The sequence below is a fragment of the Tauraco erythrolophus genome, chromosome 6 (genome assembly GCF_009769465.1).
Source record: "Tauraco erythrolophus isolate bTauEry1 chromosome 6, bTauEry1.pri, whole genome shotgun sequence".
Lineage (NCBI taxonomy): Eukaryota > Metazoa > Chordata > Aves > Musophagiformes > Musophagidae > Tauraco > Tauraco erythrolophus.
In genome coordinates this window covers 37,610,896-37,626,335 of record NC_141470.1, presented here as the reverse complement: position 1 = coordinate 37,626,335, position 15,440 = coordinate 37,610,896, and the positions used below count along the sequence as shown (strand labels likewise).

The window sequence follows — 15,440 nt, the reverse complement described above, 5'->3', positions numbered from 1 at the left end:
GCGGGCGGGGCCTTGTGGCTGAGAGGCGGCACAGGAGGCAGGCACCTCCGGGGCAGCCCCGGCTGGCCGTTGGGCGGCGGGGGCCTGATTTCGAACGGCAAGCGGCCCAATTAGAGGCGCGGGCGGGGCAGGGCGCTGGGTTTGAGCCCGGCGGTGACGGGCTGCGATGGCGCTGAGCGGGGTCTGAGCGGGCGGCGCGGGGCTGGGGAGCGGGCGGGGGCTCGCTGAGATGGCGGAGCAGAGGCGAAGGCTGGTGCGGCTGGCGGTGCTGGAGGAGCTCCGGGCGTCTTACGGGATTAAGGTGAAGGGCGGGAGCTGCCTGGCGGCGGCCAAGCAGCCTGGAGCGGCGGCCGCGGAGGTAAGGGCGGCTGTAACGCGGAGGGCACCCGCTCCCTGAGCCGGTCAGCGGCGGCGGGGTCGGGGCGCACGGCGCTTGCCGCCGTGGGAGCAAAGCTGGCGCAGGCCCGGGAGCTGGTGCGAGGCCCTCGGCTCGGTGGGGCCCGGGTGCCGCTCGTTGCGGCGTCACCTAACGCTGTCGCTGCTGCCAGCTCCTGACAGAGCATTACCGGCCCTCCTGGGGAAACGTCTTGATCCCCGAACTGGGGAAAGTCGTTTTTTCCCTTTTCCTTAGCGAGCGAGTGCTCCGGGCGGCCGTGAGGACAGCCGGGTTGTGGTTTAGTGAGGTAACGATTTAGTGATGCTGGGTGCTCCCCGCCCGTTTGGGGCTCGGCGTTGCCAGAGGGAGCAGGTGGTGAGCGAGACGTGCTCCTCTTTTTCTTAATGCGGCTGATGCTCTCTCAGTGTTTTGCACCTCACGGTGCTCGACGTCACCCGCTATGGAAAGTAAATCTTAGTCATGGAATACGTAGCTACTGTGTAGTTTCTAAAAACTTTGTCTTTTATTTTACTTGATTCCTCAGATTTTTGGTTTGAAGGGCTTTGTTTGCTTGGTTTCTTACTATGAGGCGCGGCTGTGGGTATTTTGGTACAGATAGACCTGGCCTTGATTTGCCTGTGCCCTGAGGAAGGAAAACTGTCCTGTTATCTTAAATACCTACTTTGAATTCGTTAAAGGAAAAAGGCGTGTTTTGTGCCTCAGGACTCTTATTTAAAACGGAAGTGTCATAATGAATGCCAGTTTATACAGCGTCGAAGTCCATTTCAGAACACTGATCTTCTGACAGATTCTAATTTATAAAGCAGGGACCGCTATGAAGTCCTAAACGAGATCCCTGTGCGATTGATATGGCACAGAACTAAGCGCTCTCAGAATGAGCTTTCCATAAGTTTGAGAAGATATTACAAAAGACTGCAGTAACCCTTGGTCAATATAAGCAAAAGAAGTTGCGAAAACAGGTGCTCGAGTTGGGTTGTTTGGAAAGGGAGGGAGCAAGAGGAAAGTTAGAATTAGTTTCTACCCCCTTGTCAGTATCAAGCATGTGGTTCTAGACTTTCTTTTTCTATTCTAAAGGGAAGGTAATAAGAAATGTGAATAATATGTGTATGTAATAATAAAAGATGTCTATATAGCTGTAGTGCTTAAATTTTATACAAGGAAGAAAATGTATTTAAGTAACAACTCAGCAAGGTAGGAAAAGATAGAGAATAACATTTGTTTTGCCAAGAGGCGTTCTATTTCTATCACAAAGGAACAGACATCACTTTATTTTAAGAACTGAAATCACAACTTCTGATGTTTCAAACAAAGCCTGGTAAAGTGAGGGTATCAGTTATAAATTTTAAATGTTGAGTTACAAACCACTGGAATTCTCTACTACATAATCTTGTAAATACAGAGAAACATAGTATGTTGAAGTTAATTTTTTTTGTACTTTTAGTAGCAACGTAGAATACAGTGACAAATATGTGTTGCTGCTCTCTCCTTATTGTGTTGTGCTTGTTTCTGTAAGACAGATAGGCCCAAGTGGCCTAATAGGTTAGTTATTGATTAACTATTGTCCCAACATGGTCAGCACTTTGTTTTTCAGGTATAAATGATAACAAGTGGTTGGGGGAGGGACTGGCTTGCATGTTCTGTAAATATAACCATTGAAATGTGGGCTTTTGTAACTGAACCAACTGTAAAACTCTGTGGGTGAGCATCAGTGGTAACGACTGAAGAAATTGCTTGCTTTCTAATATGTAACTGATACTCTGATGTCTTGCTATAAGGCAATAGAGTTATAACGGTTTCTTAAATACAAATGCTAAATATGAAAGTTCAGAACAGTTTTCTGATCTATTCTGTTGAAAACAGCAATAGACCAGAAAACTGAAACAGCAATTTTGGGTGCCTCAGGTGAAGAAAACAAAAAAAATATTACGGAAAAAGAAAATTATTTTCAAATGTATTGATTTTTAAGAAAAATAGGATTTAGTCACTTTGAACAACTAAGATGAGATTCCAGAACAGTCTGTTTAATATTCTTACTGATTTGTGGGCCTTATAGGAAAAACTAACTCATTGTTAAAAAAAAAGTGCAAAACATACTGCAAAACCCCTTTCTATTCTTTCACAGTAATCTAGGGTGTTACCTGTAACTAGAATCAACATAGGCACCAATATCTAGAGATGGTAGTGCTTTTCCTGACAGTACCTCTTATCTGTCTTATCTGAAAGACTTTGTTTTTTGTCTTAACTAACCTTCTGTTTGTGCTTTGTGGAATACGTGCTTTTTCTGTAATATGTAGTTGGTAATTGTATCAACTTTTGAATGACATTAATTGAATTTTGTATTTTAGGGTAAAATCTTTGGAATATCTTTTCATGCGTTACCGCAATCGCTTGTGCCAGAATATGGTTATATTCCAAGGTAAATTAACACTGTATATTTAGGTTTACACTTACTTTACTCTTTATTGTATTGAACTCTTGTCAGAAGAGGGAACATAATATTTATTCCAGGCCTGGTGTAGCTTATGGGGCATATAAAAATAGTTTCAGTTGGGGAAGGAGGGATGCAGAAGTTAGATGGGGAATTTGGAGCCACAGCTATCATTCAGTTGTATTTCTTTATACTCATCATCATTGGGGAAAACTATCCTATGTATTAAGTTTTATCTATCTATCATGAAATAGTTTTTCTGGAAAAAACAAGTTTTATTTTGAGTGTCAAAAGTATGCTACTGTTCTTTCTTCAGCTTTCTTGTTGATACTTGTGAATATTTGGAAGGACATGCTCATACTGAGGGACTCTTCAGAAAGTCTGGATCTCTTGTTCGTTTAAAAGCTTTAAAGGTATTCTCTAAAGCTTCTCGTTTGTTTGTAGTTTTTTTAATAAACTGCACTTCACTTGATCATCTGCGTATTTTAATTTTTTTACTCTTTTCAGTCATTTGAGTTTTGATATTGGAAGTAGACTGGTAACATGACCTGCTTTAGAAATGAGAGGAGATCTAGTCCAGAAATCGGTGAACTTCACTTTCCCCCCCCCCTCCCTCTGGGAAGTTTTTCAGCTTTCCAGATGGTGAGAATACACTTGTGACTGAACAAACTTGTTAGCAGTTATGCTGACTGGATACTGTGAGGATATTTGTTTAGCACTGTTCTCCCAGAAGGATGTGTACATGGGAAACCTGTAAATTAGCACATATGGTCTGGATAATTGTCTATGTCTCTTTGCAGATGCTGTAGATAGGTAAAACAGGACAAGGCTGAAACTAAAAATGGGGCAGATGTGACTGTCTTTTCTGATACAGGCTGGAGGATTAATGCCTAAACTTAGAAATCTGATGGTATGATGAAGACTTTAAATCATGTTTCTTGTGGAAATTTCAGAGTAAACTGGATCAAGGTGAAAACTGCCTCTCAGCTGCACTACCATGTGATGTTGCAGGGCTTCTTAAGCAATTCTTTAGAGAGCTGCCAGAACCCATCCTTCCACCTCACCTGCAGGAAGGCTTTTTCAAAGCTCAACAGCTAGGAAATGAGAAGAAAACTGCAACTGTGTTGCTGTCGTGTTTGATGGCTGACAGAACAATTGAAGCTTTGAGATACTTTTTCAACTTTCTGAGAACTGTGTCCCTAAGGTCAGTGTAAAGAAAACGCATGTAAACAGTTCCCGATCCCTTTAAGGACTTCTCTTTCCAGGCAACTGCTCTAACTTTCTGTGAGTGGTTTGTGACTTTAACCTTTCTTATCTGCAGTCATTCACTAGAATTCAGTCATGATGTTTTCTTTATGAAATCTTATTTGGCTAGAGACTTGACTTTGTTCTATTCTTTCATAGCTGTATTCCTCATTCTTCTTTGGAAAGCAAAAGAAGTGACTGATAAAATTGACGTAATCTAACTGATAGCTTACATTCCCCAAAGCTGACCCTCTTGATCTCATTAATCAAGTCACACGGTCTTACTTGGTCTTTTGTCTCTCCACTGCTTATGTTCTGATAATTTGTGTTTAAAAACCCCAAACAAACAAACAAAAAACCTCAAACATGCAAAACAAAAAACAAAACAACCCCTTTTCTTGTTAAGATCCAAGGAAAACAGAATGGATAGCAGTAATCTGGCAGTGATTTTTGCTCCCAACCTCTTGCACTCGAATGAAAATGAGAAGATGTCAGCCAGTACAGAAAAAAAAATTCGCTTGCAAGCCGCTGTTGTGCAAACACTTATAGACCATGCAGCAGAAATTGGTAAGATGATAAATGTTTATCAAAATGTCTTGTTGCACATACCTGTATACAGCTCTTCTTTTCAACTTTTTAAATAACTTAAAAAAAAAAAATACATTTCTCAACTAATTCAGGACAAGTACCAGAATTTATCTTGGAAAAGATTCCTGCAATGTTAGGTGTTGACACCTTTCAATCTACTCCCTCACTGTGGGGCGATGAAGACAGTGAAAATGAATCTCCTAGTGAATGTGAGAAGAGGAGACACCGAAGTGTTGGAGGTAGGTATGCTGTGTGAAAGTTTCAGCAACTAAAATAGAATTGAGACTTCAGGTATGCTGATCTTAAGCACTTGCTTCTTCCACAAGCAGACTAGATGCCTGTGAAATTTGTTGGGTTTAATTTGCAAAAATCTATATAAGACTTCAGTAATCACATCACTTTATTGTATATTTACTTCGAGTTTATTCTAGTGTGTCTGTTGTCTACCAAAGAAGCTATTTTGCTTCTGTTCGGATTTGTGAAGCCAGATTAATGTTCCAGCTTTTTGTTGAGTCAACTTCAGATCCTGTTGCAGAACACTGATAAAGATTTTTTTTTGCTAGTTTTAAAGTTATATTTGGACGTTCAAAGATAATGCATACTGTGATATGTCAGGTCATGAGAAGGCAAGGTTATAAATGGCATGTGTGTAACTACTTTATGTTTTGAAGTATAACTCTGAATTGGATATTACTGGATACTCTCTGCTCTGATATCATGGATCTGTGTTTTTTTTTTGTTGTGGTGGTTTTTTTAGTTTGGCTATTTTTTTCAGTTTGGCTATTCAATAGGTTGGTTTTTTTTTTTTTCCAAATATGAACGATCAAATGGTATATTCTGTTCTTTTGCATTCTCTTTGAGGAAATACTATGGAATACATATGCTTGACTTGACTCAAATCCACTATAATGCTGATCTTGTATGTATTGCTGTAAAAGTAAGAGTGTGTATTTAGCTCCTGTACTTGGAGTATTAAACTACAATTAAACAGCAATTGAAATTAAGGCTTTATTATTGTATATGTTTAGCCAAGGCATGTTTTTTTTGTGTGCAATATATTTCTCCAGGATGACCTCCCTTCTTCAGAGTGAAGTTGTGCAGTGATAAATGTTTGTGAATGTTTAAAATTTTGAGGGGAGGCAGTTAGAATTCGTTAATTCTGTGGGATCGGTTCTGGTAGCAGGCAGTATCTAGTCTTTCTCTAGATGTAGTATTGCTACACTTCATCTGTTTTCAAAGATGAGTTTTTAAAAACTGCCTGATATCTACCAGACACCATAAAAGAAGTACAACAGGCTTGCAATTTGCTAAGCTTTGCTATGGAAATACAACTGTAAGTTGCAGTAGCGCTTAATAAAAATTCTTCAATTTTACACTTTTAAAAGCAGGAAAAACAGTAAAACTTCATGCATATACTCTGCTGGGTTTAATTTTGCCTTTAAAAAAAGAAACAATGCCCCAAAATATAAACACATAGGTCACACAAGTTGTACGTTACTTTTTTGCAAGACCAAAATTTCATACTTAAATTGGGGCCTAACTTCAAAGCTCTAAGAGCTTTTCATCTTCAAGATGACTGTCCAGTAAAGTGAGAAAGTCTGTGAGAGAGAATTCATTATGGATACCTTCTGGGTTTGCCTACAAGAAATGGGAAGGCATATAATTTTATAATGACCAGTAGAATTTTCTACAAGAAACTTCTGCTGTCTGTGCATGTTTTTTGGTGGTGGGTTTTTGGGGGTTTCTTTTTAGGAAAATAGAATTTTTCAGCTATTGTGAAAGCAACAAAAGCTATGTTGGTGAGAAGATCTAGACTCTAGTTTTCTTTACATAAAACAACTATTTAAATTGATTTGCTTTTTCTCTCTGAAAGAATACCGGTTAAACGTGAGTTGAAAATAAAGCAAGACCAACTTCATATTTAAATTTGATTGCTCGGTGTGTCTTGCATTTCAGATATTGTTAGTGGAGCATTGAATAAATTTAAATCTAACAGAACACCCTCCACTACACCTCAACAAGATAGAAGTGGTAGGTATTGGTGTATTTGTACTAAATAAAGCCCATGCAGTATCATCTGGATTTGTCAACTATATTCCACAATTGTTTTTTAACTGAAGGACTAGCACTTAGTTGAAGATAAGTGATTACACTTAAATTGTTTAAAACCTTGAATATAGATACATATTTATTGAGGGTACTGCATTTACTGTAGCTCTTGGAGCAGCTACAATCACTGCAGCAGTGGGCTGTGTGGTTCTAGGATTACACAGCTGAACTTGCGCTTTCTACCTACTGCACACTAAGGCTTCAGTGCAGTATGCAGCATTTCATCATCTTGGGAATGAATATGCCAGGACTGAGATTCTTTCACTCTTACTGTGTCTCTTAAACTTATGGAAGATGACTATACTTTTTTTCCCCCCCCTCCTAATTACCTATATTGTTTTATTAATGTGTGGGTTTGGATTTTCCTTTCTGGTACTCTAACTTATGAAAAAACAAACCCTAAGCTATACTGATTTGCTTTGCCTGTTCAAAATGCATGCACTTTGGCTAAGCTCTTATGACAATTTTATTTCAGAGTTTAAAAAACCCCAACTCTTTGTATTTTAGTAAACTGTCAACCTTGTATGATGTTACCGCAAATCTGATTTTCTTAATTTCAGTCCTTTCATCAATGACTCCGGTGGTTCTTACTCCAAGTACCAAGCGTAAACTTCCAACCGATTCCTCTCAGGGCTTGTCCAGCAAGAAGAGACGATCTTTTAAACACAGTTTTGCTTTTGAGTTGTTACCAAGTAGCATTTTTAACAGCAGCTCAACACCAGCATCAGGTACAATGCTTTCATTTTTTCCTTGCTGCTTGAAATGGTTGTTTATGGCTTTTAGTTTAAATGTACAACCTTTAGTTCTCCTTAGGGAGTCATTGATAATCTTGACTCAATAGTGTTCCTTGCACTACGTTCTCATCTTAATAATTAGCCCATGTTCATCGGTGACTGTCATGTTAAATGGATTTAGCAAAACCAAAATCCTGTTTTTTTGTTTTGTTACATTAATCTCTCAAATCTGCAATCCTGATATCCTTTTATCTTTTTCAGTCCCTCTGTATCACCTAGGTTATACTCACATAACCTAGCACACAAATCCATGAAGACTGCCTATGCTTCCAACCTTTTGAAAGTTGTAGCTGCCTTCTGTCTCCTAAATACTTAAATAGCTGATCTTAGCAACAATTACATTTCACAGAGAGCTATTATAAAGGTTCTTTGAATCCAGCCACCTCTTGTTTTCCCTAGATGGTAAATAATCTCAAAATTCTATAGAAAAAGTTTTACTTTTGTTTGACAATGCTTTGATACCTTTTTATTCTACTAGAGTGCTTCCAACTGTCAGGCTTTTCTGCAAATCCTGTTTTAATTTTATTTGGTTCCTTAATGTGCTTAGAGTTAGAGTAAAAAGAAATTTCTGGGCTATGTTTGTTTTGCCTGAAGATCAATCATTTTTCCTCAATCGAATGGTATAAATCTTCTTGCTTTTGTTTATTTAATCATTTCATGCTCACTATGAAGTTTTTGTTTCTATGGATAAGCAAACCAAAGCAGTGACATTTTCTAAAGAGAATAGTAATACATCTGTTTCGTAAAAAAGTTTAGTAGTAGAATTGCAACTCTTTTGTTTATTGTTGCTTTAACTGTTCTGGCTAGGTATGTGAAAAAGCACAACACAAATAATATTAAGACTGAATCTAATTGTTCTTATTAAGCTCTTAAATTTGGCAAACTAGTCTGATGATAGCAGAGTGGAAACTTAGTTGAGGTAGTGATGGCAGTAGCATGCAATTAATTGCAGTCCAGCCATTTCTATGTATGCTATAAGCAATAGCTTAATTTAATATTAAATAAAAGTGAAACTCAAAGTAATTTCAAACCAGCACTCCACAAAATAAGTAAATAAATCTGTACTGCTTGAAAAACAATTCTTTATTGTATTAACTGTTAAACTAGTCATGTCTTTTCAGGTAAAGACTTAAGATGATGTAAATATGATTTTGTTCCTGTAGTTCAGTTTGAAGCGAGCCCTTGTGTGTCTCTCGAGTCATCACAAACCTCACTGTCTCCTTCAACTGGTGGTGAAAATCATCTGTCTAGTACAGGGAACAGAAGAAGTAAAAGACATGCAAGCAAAAAATTATACAGGTAATTTGCCTTAACTCTCAGAAACAAAAGATAAATTGGAAAGGTAGGTCTAGACCCCTTGACTAATGATGTTGAAAATCTCAATCTGTCTTTATAATGATCTTTTTCGGTGTTCAAAACATGCTGAATTTGTATAGCAATCTCAAAATCACCAATTCTTGCAATTTGGCAAAATGGAGGTCAAAACAAAATAAGATCTATAGTAGCCTCCTGTGCCTATTAAAAAAAACTTGGCAAGAATCCAACAGAAGAAGTAAAACCATAAACAAGTGTAAGAATGTTTTCATTGCCCTCCTATAGAGTTTTTTTATGTGTTACTTCTCCCCATCTGTCCTCTCAGGGCTGAATCAGGAAAAACAGGTTGTTTTTCTCCAAAGATTAGCCGAAAAGAAATGGTTCGTAGGTCGTTACGCTTGAAGTTTGGTTTGGGGAAAAGCAACAGAGAAATGGTAAGTATTCTGCTTCTAACCTAGTCGTCTTGTTACTGTGCAAATTTTAATCCTAAATTTTGGGCGCTGCTTTTCAGTAGCAGGAAAGACTTATTTGGTAGCGGAGGGATCACAGCATAACTAAACCTGCTATGAAGTACAAGAAGCCCAGGTTTGTTTTCATAGCAGTAACTGATCAGCTTGTACTGGGTTTGGCTGGAATGGGGCAAGAGGCTTGTGAGTGTTGTTGTGAGTGATTGTGTTTGCATCACTTGTGGGTTTGGGTTTATGTGTGTGTGTCTCTCCTCCTTTTGCCTTTCCAATCCTCTCCCTCATCCTACTGGAGGAGTAGAGGGAGGGAGCAAGTGGCTGGCTGGGAGCTTACCTGTGAGCTGGAGTCAACCCACCACACTTGTGATCAGTAGGTCTCACAGTTCCTGAAATTCTGGTATTACAGAGTCTGTGCATGGAATCAGAGTATAGTTAAGCCTAACTTGCTGCAGGTGGGTTGTTCCCTACCTAGATCTACTGAGACTTGAGGGAAGATGAAGTATGGCCAAGAAAAAGCTGCTGTGACTGATTTGCATAGCCTTTTCCTGGAGGTTCCTCTGTAAATGAGATACTAAATACAAGTTCATATGAAAGCAACTAACATCTTTTGTTTGTTCAAGAATACTGTATCAGGATGTGCAGTTGGACGTAGATCTGAAAATATTGGAAGGCGTCTTGCAAATCAGCAAGGTTTTGAAAGCAGAACTGAATGTGCAAAAAGAGATGTACTCTTCAGCCCGTGTGTCAATGAAAAATTCCCTAAGAAAGGTAAATATCTAACAGAATATATTACATGGAAAAAACTTGTGCTTTTGTAAAGCAAAAGTAACTTTATGGATAAAGGTATAAAAACAGTTGGATTAAAAGTGCTTCTAGCTAGTAGGACAAAAGTTACTTGAAAGTTAGTGGCTCCTGGGGAAAAATAATCTGTTTAGGACAGCCTTGTTGCATTTCTAGTGTTTAGTAGTTCTCTGTTGTTAGTTAAGATGTTCCTATGGGATTTCAGTTCTTTAATATTACAACCTTTTTTCATATCTCTGAAACTTACTAAGGGAGTAATGGCACCTTTAAATTCAGTGCTGCTTTGATAATTAGGGGTTTTTAGCAATAATTTTGCCTATAACAATCATTAAAATTGCAAGATATTGTTCTTAAACACTATGATATTTATTTTAAGGTTCAAAGAAAGTAAGCAAGTCAGAAGAAAACTTGCTAACTCCAAAATATCATGATAAAGTAGTTCACCGAATGTCGTGGAATAGTCCTACTGTTACAGATTCTCAGGCAATCAGCAGGAATGAGGGAATTCTGCCAGGACAACCTGGAGCAGGAATCGGTTCTTCAGAATCCGTTTTCATATTTGGAAAGCCACCAGTTGTTCCAAATGAATTCAAATCCACAACTGTAAGCAAACAAGACAACAACTTAGAACTTTTGCTTTGTGAAGAGGAAAGTGGTTCAACTGCAGAAACATTACTGAAAGTTAAGCAAGCCTTCTCTGCATCCGGAAGTAATCTTCACAATTTGATAGATAATACAAAATCTTCCTTCTCAGACGTAGCAGGTGAAACTTTAAATGAAACTCTGGTTCTCACAGGACTCGATCTGGAGAAAGATTTGTTAGCTGAAGAAGCTTCTGAAAGTGCAACAAATACAAAATGCAGGGAGCTGTTGCACCAATTTAATCAATCTTATGGTATTGATAAACAGCAATCAAAAACAGATGAAAATAAAGTTTTGGAGAAAAGAAACTTCAAAACTTCTATTGATATTGAACTTCAGGTCCCGAAACCAGGTGCAAAAAATGTAACAGAACTTCCTGTGCCTCAAGTACTGGCCAGGGAAGACAAGCTGACTGTTCAGAACAGTTCATCAAAAGATGGCCTAAAAAAATCAGAGTTCTTTGAAAGAAAAGAGGAAATAAAATTAACAGACTCACAAACAACTGAAAACTGTATGGTAAAATGCTGTAATTCGGAGGAAGATAGTGCTAAACTTTCTGTGGCCGGACAGCCTCCTACTGCGCAGTCACCTAAATCACGCAAGGAAGTAGGCAACCAGTACTTGCAAGATGAAAGTTCTGATAAAACCGTAACTAAAACGTCAGCTGTCTCTGAGCATGGAAAGGTTTCTGACCACATACAATGGTTCAACAAGCTTTCACTAAATGATCCAATTTCTGCAAGCAAAACTAAACCACCTCTTAAGTTTCAACGTACTCCTGTTAGACAGTCTGTAAGAAGAATAAATTCCTTATTGGAGGCTAACAGACGATCTGTAAGCTCTCAGCAGCTTAAAGCAAGTGATGTTAGTTCACCGCTTGTTAAATCTTTGAGCTGTGATTCTACACTGTTCTCCTGCGCAGAAAAGCCCTCAAAGAATTCTGTGGCTTTGCCACTCAGGAGTGAAAGTACATATGACCAAATTTCTGTATCTCATAAGCAGCTAGACATAACATCCAAACTATGCTGCAGGCAGTTAAATCCGTCAGACAAGCCTGATGTTTCTGTCAGAACTGCTGGAATCCAAGAACAGAAAGCGGCTGCTCATCTGTCAAAGTCTGTTCTAGAAGATCTAACCAATCATGAAACAGTGAAATCCAGTTTAAAAGTTAATGCAAATATAAATATTCCAGGTGCTGCCCCAGAGAAATCTACAATCACAAGAAGTGCTCTAGAAAAAGAAAGAGTTCGTTATAGAGGCTCTCCAAAGAATCCAATATCTAAAGTGAAACTGCTACCAACTGCAAAACCAGTGGACTTATAAGATCAAATAATGATGGCTAAATGGGCTCACTGTAGCTTGGTTAACCTTTGGAAAAATCTAGACTTGTATGATTCTTTTTTTAGCTCTAATTATTTGTAGTTTTTTTATTTTTTTTAACTATACGAGTCATGGACTTGTACAAACAATGATTTGTTTTATGTTGAGGCTTTCTTCATTTACTGAAACTTCTTTAAATACTAGTCAGTTCATCCAAAGGAATTTGACTTCTAAAACAGAAATAACCTGTTTTTACAAATGTTTCTGTTAGATCTCATATTTGATTATCTCAGCTTCTAAAACCATGCTGCATCTCCCAAAACAATTTTTGCAGTATTTAGACTGAGTACCAAGTTTTTTTTAAACAATTCTGACATTTAAAACAAAGCTAACAGACATAAAAGAAAATGTCTTGACTCTGAGTATTGGTAGTTAAATTTATTTACTTCTTAGTTTTAAGCGTATTGTAGCACTACTTTGATGTTTAAGTTGGACCTTACACCAGCTCTACTTCTTTTGAGACAAAGGGTTTTATTTCTGTTGGAGTAAATGGGGAGCATATTGTCCTTGTTGAGTAGGTAAATTAATTATATTTTGACATGTGTACACAAACACACTGGAGAATTATTGGAACACATGGAAAACAAATGTGCAGTTTATTAAAGAAGTGAAAAGCCTTAAAACGTCACCCAGCAATGTGTTCTGCAATAGGTACCAAGTATTTTCAGTTGTAAGCCGTAAAATGTTTTATCTAAATATGAACGGAGGGATTTAACTTATTTTTAGAGCAACAGAATAGTGTTAGCCAGACAGTGCAGAAGCAGGTTTTAGATGCTGATAATGTTGCAAGAGGTGAATGTAAGAAGCCATAGTGTGTTCAGTTGATTTGCACAAGCAGATGTTTACATCTTTTGGAATTAAAACTGTTTATGTCTGTTGTCAGTTGTAAGATAATTTTATGGGGAAACACTTGTAACTATTCATTAGTTTTCTGTATGTGCGTATTGCTTATTGGCAAAAGGTAAGAGCTGAAAGCACTGGATACTTTTGGTTTTAATAAAACCATTGGGTTTGTCCATTTTCTGAGCCTGTTCTTCTGTAACAACTTAGAAATTTAGATTATGTTGTGATATGCAGACTGTGAGCATCAAAAATGAGTAAGTCTGAAAATACTAGAAGTGATTCTGTTCTGGCTCTCCTTTTTGATCATCTTAGATACATGTTGGTGATTCTCACGACTAGCGAAGGGCATGGTGCAACCTAATTTAGCAGAAGTTGTCTTCTAAGTTGTCTTTCCCTTCCAACCCTAACCATTCTATGATTCTATAAGCTTCTTGAGTGATGTGTTAATGAAAGGAATAGTTTTGCTTGCTTTCTGTTCCCTGCCTCCTTCCCACATATCCACCAACTTCCTAGCTGAATTGGTTTAGCTCAGTGATCTGGTGGAAACCTCCTGCCCACATCAGCTCAGCTGAGCTGTCTCTCTCTGTTGCTACGTTCTTGTGAAGATCTAACACTAAGGAAAGAGCCATGAGAGGGTCTTAACAGGTTTGCTTGATGTTGTGGTGAAGTATTGGAATCTTCAGTTTCATGACATAAAGAAGCCAATGTAACAGTTCACCATCTGAAGAGGAAGCTGCTTCTCCCTTCTCTTGGCTACATGCTCCTACCCTCTGCCTTTCGCAGGTGCTGGCAGATCCCTCAGTGGGCTGAATGTAGGCACCAGAGCACCACATTTTGTACCACTGCACTGTGGTAAATAAGTCTCTCAGCAAAGCTAATGCCAGCTGCCAAAGCTGATGCCAGGAGGTAGGAGATGGAATCAGGACAGAAGGAGATAAAGGCAATGTAATGAGGAAGAAAATGAGATCTGACTCCTTCTGTAACAGTGAGCTGTCACATCAGTTCGTGTTTGAAAGAGCAAGACTTGAGGTTTTTTTCTGTTAACATGTACCAAATATTTCCAATGCTAATGTAGCTTTGACAATGTGTTGTGGGTGAAACTGAATTATTTTTGATCATCGGTGTAAGCTGGTCTTGAACCAGTAGACTTCAATGGCAGAAAGGAAGATTTTGGTAGGGGCCTGGCAAATAAACCGTTAAACATCAGGAAAGATTGTTAAAATAAGTTGTAGGCTCTGTTTTTAGAGGTTTTATGGAACAGTGCAGGCATGCATCCATTTGCATAAAGTTGATCATGGTTTGGAGAAAGATGAGAAATGCTGGATGCCCAATGGAGGTCCTTACTGCTTAATCCTGCAAGTTACAGACACAAGTTATGTACTAGACACCAGCAAAGAGAGATGGTAATCTACCTTTGAAAGCGTAGTTCATGGCTCTGTCGTGGTTTATGGGATATAATTGCGGAGCTTTTCCGTAGATTGTTATCCTGAAATGGAACATGTCATGTTCACAGCAGTAGCAGTGAAGATGTGTTACTTAAAAAAGCAAAACAGAAATTTCTAAAGGCTAAGTGCTATTAAATAATAGACTTCATTCTGTAAGATCCTTTTATAGGTGTCTTTTTGTTAACCTCTGCTGTGGATGATTCATATGGATTTGCTTATCCCGGAGACATTTACCTGCAAGTGCTCAGAGATGGTTGCCATGTTGTTACCTTGTGAGCCTGCAGTTAGGTAATACTGCTATTCCCTAAGTAAACCGTTGATCATATTATCCTGGAGAGAGAAATCACAGCAGGAAGACAGACATGATCCTAGGAATATGTAATATCTTATTTCTGTAACTGTTAATCCATCAACAACCTTCAGTTTATTTTTTAGACTATTCTCTTTAGCTGAAAAGGGAGATTTTGAATATCCCCCCTACCCCCAGCTTTGTGTCATCTTCTTAACCGGACGAATCCACGCAGCAAGCACACTGTCGCGACAGGTACCTCCGAGCAGCTGGCGGGGCCCGGCTGCGGGGGAAGGGGGCGGGGGGGGTCGTAGCTGCGCACGGAGGATGCGCGCCCGCGGAGCCGCAGCACCGCAGAGCCGCGCCGGCAGCGGGAGGTGAGTGCGGCGGGGCCGGCGGCGGGGCCCGGCCCGGTGGGCTCCGTGCGGCTGCTGAGCTGCCGAGTGGGGGGGGATCGGGAGGACGGTTCATCTTTCCGTGGGCGCAGCGTATGTACTTTCCGGGGGGGGTGGGGGCCGGTGCAGCGGAGCGGCAGCCCCGCTCGTTCTGCGTGTTAACGGGAAACGTTTTGCAGAAAGGAGGCTTTTTTTTTCCTCTCTAAATAGCAAAAAAGGTGGCTCGCCTCGTGCGCGGCTCTCGCCTGCAGAGGCTGATGAAGGGAGAGGCGTGGGGTGGGCGGTGGAGCGGCGCACGGGCGGAGC

At 39.5% G+C, this 15,440-nt stretch overlaps 1 protein-coding gene across 4 annotated transcripts; it reads left to right on the top strand.

The window, feature by feature from the left end:
• The first annotated feature begins 229 nt into the window (after positions 1 to 229).
• On the top strand, positions 230 to 12,213 carry ARHGAP11A (Rho GTPase activating protein 11A). Of its 4 annotated transcripts, none has more exons than XM_086613220.1 (12): positions 230 to 358; positions 2,743 to 2,813; positions 3,142 to 3,238; positions 3,779 to 4,029; positions 4,477 to 4,637; positions 4,751 to 4,897; positions 6,615 to 6,689; positions 7,328 to 7,495; positions 8,725 to 8,860; positions 9,201 to 9,309; positions 9,960 to 10,107; positions 10,517 to 12,213. In XM_086613220.1, the coding sequence occupies exons 1-12, from the start codon at positions 230 to 232 to the stop codon at positions 12,103 to 12,105; spliced, it is 3,081 nt and encodes a 1,026-aa protein (XP_086469346.1). In that variant the 3' UTR covers positions 12,106 to 12,213. The 4 variants fall into 4 exon arrangements, with proteins under 4 accessions (XP_086469346.1, XP_086469349.1, XP_086469348.1 ...); XM_086613223.1 differs by having other exon boundaries at positions 7,322 to 7,495; XM_086613222.1 differs by having other exon boundaries at positions 230 to 364.
• The last annotated feature ends 3,227 nt before the right edge of the window (positions 12,214 to 15,440 follow it).

What these genes read in the sequence shown, in the direction of transcription:
- ARHGAP11A (XM_086613223.1), top strand. Translation starts at nt 230, where the DNA reads ATGGCGGAGCAGAGGCGAAGGCTGGTGCGGCTGGCGGTGCTGGAGGAG. An exon ending in CTGAGAACTGTGTCCCTAAG is followed by an intron (nt 4,030 to 4,476) that starts GTCAGTGTAAAG and finishes TTTCTTGTTAAG; the next exon opens with ATCCAAGGAAAACAGAATGG. An exon ending in CAGCTCAACACCAGCATCAG is followed by an intron (nt 7,496 to 8,724) that starts GTACAATGCTTT and finishes TTGTTCCTGTAG; the next exon opens with TTCAGTTTGAAGCGAGCCCT.